The 6,737-nt window shown below is 37.7% G+C and overlaps 1 protein-coding gene across 1 annotated transcript; it reads right to left on the bottom strand.

Annotated features, from left to right (window-relative positions):
- Nucleotides 1-964: 964 nt before the first annotated feature.
- SPIN4 (spindlin family member 4) lies at nt 965-5,225 on the bottom strand. The gene has a single exon (XM_046674140.1). The coding sequence runs from the start codon at nt 4,684-4,686 to the stop codon at nt 3,937-3,939; it is 750 nt and encodes a 249-aa protein (XP_046530096.1). The 5' UTR covers nt 4,687-5,225; the 3' UTR covers nt 965-3,936.
- Nucleotides 5,226-6,737: the final 1,512 nt, after the last annotated feature.

Below are 6,737 nucleotides of genomic sequence, written 5' to 3'. Positions count from 1 at the left end.
AAAATGTATATGCATTTGTATTTTTTGTTGTCCAAAGACAAACTATATATCCTGTACACTATATATACCACCTAGTTTGTCACGTTGTACACATACACTCCCTAACCCTTTAAGGATATTTATCATATTCATTTACCTTGTTTTGGAGAGTTTCATACCCATCTTATATCTTTATCAGTCTGAAGGCTACTCAAGGATAAAAGACCATGTGTTAAAAAAGCAAGGTTTTTGTTTTGTCCACTGCTATGTTCCAAACTCTTAAAACAGTGCCAGGATTAGGGCCAGCCTCTCTGAGCATCAGAATGTGGGATAACACCAACATTTTCATCAGAAAATATAAGGCCTATTTCTGGTCTTGAGACCGGGTGTGGGTGGTAGTTATCTGCCTTGCTACAGCCAGCATAAACTCTCCACTAGAGCTGAAATTTTGTCTTTTGTAGTCAACCGCCAGTACTGTGGCTAGGGCCAAGCCTCTCTGAATGTCAGGAGTGGTAAAAGTACCTAGAAAAGCAAATAGCATTCTAGTCAGCATTATGGGTTGTTTTTGTTGTTGCAACCCATTTCCCAGTTGGAATGAAAGACTATCCCTACAACAAAAACCAAAACAAATTCCACACGGTTTAAAGTTTTTCATGTTGAAAAATTTAAAGAACACAAAAAATCATACTGTTATCGATTATTATATTTGCAGTAAATATACAAAACATAGACAGGAATCACACTAAATTCATGATAGTGTTCGCCTCTGCAGAGAAAAGAAACGTTATGGTACTGGGAAAGAGATTTATTATCTGTAATGTTCTGACTTTTTAAAAATATAAATCTATATCTAAAGCAAATATGCCAAAATGTGAACATTTTTTAATTTGGGATAAAGGTAAACAAATGTTTGTTATATCATTCATATTTTCTATATGATGTTTTAATATTCCAAAATAAAATACAAAGAGAATTCAACACACCATTATAGCTGATGATTTTATTACAATGTTTCCAGAATTGAACATACCTAGACATATGCATATGCAACATGAAAGGACATAAAGTACCTGAATAATACAATCAAGAATCTTGATAATAATGAAAACTTTAAACTTTGAATTTCCCAGAGAGTACACATTCCTTTCTAAGAGAACGCTTGAATAAACCAATTACCCTTGGAGAGATAAGCAAGCTGATCTACCATTGAAAATGTCAACAGGATTAGACTGATTTACAGTTTAGTACTAGCTAACTTTTAAAGAACAAATACTTCTAATGCGAGTTAAACTATTTCAGACCATAGAAAAAGATTGAAAACTCACTAATTCATTTTTTAAAGCTAGCACAATTTTAATAAAAAAACTTGAAACTGACAGTGTAAGAAAGAAAAAATATAATTTCACTTTGGGATGTAAATGTAATAATTCTAAAATAAATATTGGTAAATAAATCCAGCAATGTATCAAATGATTCTTACACCATGACCAACTAAGATTTATTCCAGAAACATAAGTCGGCTTCAACATCACATACCTGGCACTCTAATTCAACAAATTAAAGGAAAAAAATCCAATGATTTTATCAATAGGTGCTGAAAAGACATTTGATAAAATTCAGGAGCCACTTTTACTAATCATGCTATGTAAAGCAGGAATAGAAGAAACTTTCTAAACATGGTAATGGTTTATGACTGTTTACCAATAACCAACAGCAAATATCCTATTAATAGGGAATATTAAAGACAATTCCGTGAAAATTAAGAACCAGACAGGCATGTATGTCATAATCATTATTCAACATTGTTTTGGAGAATCCTGCTGATGTAATAATAATATAAACATTAGAAAAAATAAAATTATCTATTTTTGCAGGTGAAATGATTGTATACCTAAAACGTCCAAAATATTCTATTTTAAAAACCCAGTGTAATTTAGAACATTTAGTAAGTTGATTAAATAGAAGGTAAACATTTTAAAAGATCGGCAGTTTGTCTATATTACCACAAATAACAAGTTACAAATGAGGAGGAAAAATACTCAATTTAAAAAGTCAAAATGTGACAAAAACTTAAAATATTTAGAAATAAATATAATCAGACCGTACGGACCTATAAGAAGAAAATTACCCAAAAAAACTAAAAGATTTTAATGATATACTGAAACTCTTGAGTGTTAAGGATTAATATTATTAAAATAATCCTCTAATAAAAATGCAGAAATGTAAGACAATTTTAACTATCAAATTTTTTTTTAATGTGGAAAAGTGTTTTCAACTTTCATATGAAATAATGAATGTCTAGGACAAGTTATACCAAAAAAGAAGCTAATGAGAGGGTGACTTGCTTTACCAAAAGTCCAAAATTTATGGTCAAGCCACTGTAGTTAAAACAATGTGATACTGGCTCAGGAACTCGAGAACGGGTGGTTTATTTAATAAATGTGATAGTATAATCAGGTATCCAATGTGAATAAAATGTGTAGTTGGACCTCTATCTTGTATACCATATACAAAAATAAATTCCAAATGGATCAGTTAAGCCTTAAAATTAATAAAAATTTTTAGAAAAAAAAATAGGTGAATATTTGTATAACTTGGGTGGGGACACTCATCTGAAAAAGACAGGAAACCAAGAAGCTAAAAAGGAGATGGTAGTCTGTCTGAAAACTTTTTAAAAATCTGTAAAGTAAAAGATACAATCAGAAAAGTCAAGATTAATAAAAGGATGGAAAAAATCATAATACATATTGGCTACAAATGATTAATATGCACCATATAGAAAATATAGTAAGAATTCCTACAAATTTATAAGAAAAAGAGCAAAGATTCAATAGATAAATGAGCAAAGGATAAGCACTGGCAAATCACAAAAAAGAAATCCAAATAAAAAACAAAACATAAAATCCTCGTTGAGTTTATCACTTAAAGAAACAATACTATGTAAGTTTTCACTCTTCAGATTTGCAAACATTAAAGAGTGCTGGAGAGGATGCTGGAAAATGAGCACTTTGATTTTGGATGGTAATTTTGTAATAATCTCTTAAAATTAAATATATACCTACCTAGCAATCCCATTTCTGGGAATCTACTCTATAGATACAAAAGCACCAAAATGTACTGCAGCAGTGCTATGGTGCAACAAGGAAAGGAAATAACTTAAATGACCATCAATAAGGGAATAGTTGAATACCTTTTTGGTACATAAACATGTACTATGTATGCAGCTGTCAGAGGCAGGGAGGAGGAGAAGGAGAAAGAGAGGGAGAGAGGAAATAGGTGATTTATGTAATAAATGTGATGGCAAAATTAGGTATACAATGTGAACAAAATGTATAGTTGGACCTCTATCTTATACCATATACAGAAATAAATTCCAGAGGGAGAGGGGGAGAGTAAGAGGAGTGGAAGGGGGAGAGGAAGAGGGAGAGCTGTCTGCAGCTACTGATCAGAAGAGTTGCCATGGATATACCGAGTGAGAAAAACAATTACAGAGAAATGATATGGCTTGTCATTTTTACAGGAACAACTACAACAAACTTTCTGTAAGAGGATGGGGAAAACTGGAAGGGTATACCTCATGTTCTTAAGACTTGCTACCTGGGGAGAAGAAAGGAGGGAAGGTAAGGAAATAGAAAGGAGAGGGTTTGGCGTTACACCATTAATTTTTCCTTATCTAGTTTTTCTTTGTTCCAATGGTTGCAAACACTTCTCAATTTTCTATTAGCACCTAATTTAAATTTTCAATTACAGAACAAGGCAATATCAAAAGTACCAAAGTATACTTGGGGCAAAACTGTGGAACTAGTGAATGTAAGATTTGGAGGCACAATAAGTAATAAGTAACAATAAGTTCCTGAATCTGTGACACCAAAACTGTTATCAAAAGTTCACAATTACAAGAACACGACATATTTTACATTTAATAGTTCCACAACTTTTGCAAAGACCACAATGAATTTAGGGGGTTTTCACCAAACCATAGACATAAATGTGGATATCATCATCAAACTTAATGAAGTAGACAGACGGCTTGGCCACCACTTGATGGATGAAAATGCCGGTTCTCTTGGATCCGTCATCTTTGGCGTGCTCCACTTGCTTGCCCACGAGGCTGTCAACCACTTCTCCAGGTTCTCGTTCTGCTGTAGGGAAATAGTAGTTGGAATCTGGAATGATGCGCAGGTCACCATCTTTGTAGTCATCCAGCAGCGTGTACATATAAAGGACGGGATCTTTCTCGTAGGTGATATAAAACCAAGTGTCCATCACGGGGGCTCGCGCCAAGACCATGCCCTTCCATTCATCTTTCCTACCGTGCTCACCCTCAAACACATGCCCCACTGCTTTGCCAATCAGGGAATCTGCCAGGCGCGAATCAATGCGAGGAGTTGGCACTCTCTCAGGAAGGATCTCTAGCGCTAAAACTCTCTTATCTCGGTGCAGTTCTAGTCCATACACACTATCTTTGCCATCGTATTTGATGATGTAGAGAGTGGGCTTCACGGAAACCTGCTCGAGCACGGTGCCCTTCCACTGCTCCACGGGCTCGTTGCCTTCCTTCCAGCCGTGTTGAATGCGGCAGCCCACGATGTTCCTACGGGTGAGGAAAGTGGGCTTGCGTCGCTGCTTCCTGTGTGTGTGCCTTTTCTTCATCAGGTATGCGGACACGCCATCTACGCCCATTGGAGGCACAGTTGGGGGCGACATGGCTCCGGGTTTTTAAGGAGGCTTTGGTAAAATTGCGACCTGCTCGATTAAGCTGACAAAAAGTCAACACTATCCAATATGAGATCTTTTTTCGTGATCTCTGTGTCTCCGTCCGTCCTCCCTTCCCCAGGCGCAAGGCTCTCACCAAGGCTTGGTAGAAGCGTTCTAACTCTGACGGTGGGCACTGGGACAGCGTGAACCTCTTGACAGTGTTCCCCTCTCCCGCCCTGGCGGGCTGTCTGCAAGCAGTAGCTGTTGCCGCAGGAGATGGCGGGCTCCCGTGTGCTACCCGCGCCTTGCGCCCGCCCCGACTCCCAACCCCAAGTCCTTGAATTGACCACTTAGCTTTTATCGATGGTGCTGCGGCTGCGGAACGGCGTTGGAGAAAGAGACGAGGCGAAAGGTAGGCAAGAGATAAGAGAGATGGCTGCAGCGGCCAAGGCGCAGGCAGTGTCCGGTCTCTGAAGATTCCGCTTGGCCTCGGCTTCGCAGCGCTGCTCTGCTCGGCCTAGCTCTGGCGCCGGGGTTTTTGTGGCTTTGGGAATCCAACCGGTCTGAGCCCGCCTGCGCCTCGGCCCCGCCCCTCGCCATTCCTCCTTCCGCTCCGCTGCAGCAGCAGGGCGGGTCAATGCGCGCACCCGCGTTCAGTCCACACAGTCACAGGCGCTTGCTCTTTCATTTCCTCAGGCAACACCCGACCGCTTCCCTCAAACCAGAGCCAGACTGGCCGGCTCTCCTCCCTTTTCTCTGGCCTCCTGTCGCCCACTAGCCTTCTCCACGACCGCTCCATCTGCTTTCTATCTTCCAGGAATTCCTCACAAAGACTTTTTTTAAAAAATAATATTCGGCACACACATACATACACAGAATTTGTGCAAATTATTTTCTTTCAGTTTAAGGAGTATGAGACCTGAGAAGAAAAAGCCTGTGTACAGTCCACCATCTTGATCAAAACTCTCGTTTATATTTTCTATCTGATCACTCCCAGTAATACTTTTATAATGTTTTTCTGAATGTAAAAGAAATGTGTTGATATTGTAGATAGTCTCTGAAATTCAACCGAATAAAAGACAAAACTAACCTTAATCTTACAGTCTAGACATACACCAAAATGTTAACAGTTCTGATTTCTCTCATTAATAAATCTATGGTTATATTTTACAAAATTGGAAGCAGATGCCATACCTCTAAAGCTTGTTTTTTTCATTTATATCATGAGCATTTTATAATTTAATATAACCTTGGAGCATTTAATAAAATGCATTTATTAAATACTCTGAAAGCATGATTTTTAATGGTTCCATAATGTTTCTTTGTATGGATGGTCCATTATTTATTCTAAACAGTCTATGACAGAATAGATAAAATAGTTTACCTTTAAATATGGATTTATTGAGCTAGTATAAACCATGTTTTCAAAGAATATTTAATGACATGGAGATCTAGATATGAGAGAAGAACAATGTATGAAAAAGCAAGATATTGAAACAAAATTGTGGCCCCAATTTTGTAGACAGAAAAAAATGAAATGGTTTTTGTGGTATATATTTGCTGCTTTTGTGATTATGAAAGTACTGCATGCTCATATGGAAGATGTGAAAGATAGAAAAGAAAGTGTCCATACTTCCACCTACCTCGAGTCACAGGGATGTTATAAGCATTAAATGAGAATGTCTGGAAAACTTTTAGCCCTGTATCCTACTTACAAGATGGCAGTAAAAACCAGGAAAGTCGAGGCCCCTCATTTTCATTCCTCCACACTTCATTGGCCATAAGAGAAGGCCTCATATCATCATGGATAAAAAAGGTCATTAATTCATCTGGAAATGTAGGAAAGCAGGGGAGAAAGCTGTAAGGTGGCAATACTGCCTGCACCCATATTTCATTACTTTCTGAGGCAGGGATGGAAAAACTTAGTCCTCATACCATTTAATAGCTGATTGGGCAGAACATGTGTGGTTTTCCCAATTCCCCATGTTTTCCAGGCCGAGGATTTTGGAGATGAGATAACTCTCCAATGCTACATTATGAGAAAGTAATTACAAAGAAGC

This window comes from Equus quagga, chromosome 10 (assembly GCF_021613505.1).
Source record: "Equus quagga isolate Etosha38 chromosome 10, UCLA_HA_Equagga_1.0, whole genome shotgun sequence".
NCBI classification, from domain to species: domain Eukaryota; kingdom Metazoa; phylum Chordata; class Mammalia; order Perissodactyla; family Equidae; genus Equus; species Equus quagga.
The sequence above is the reverse complement of the archived record's forward strand: the minus strand, read 5'-3'. Positions and strand labels throughout refer to the sequence as shown.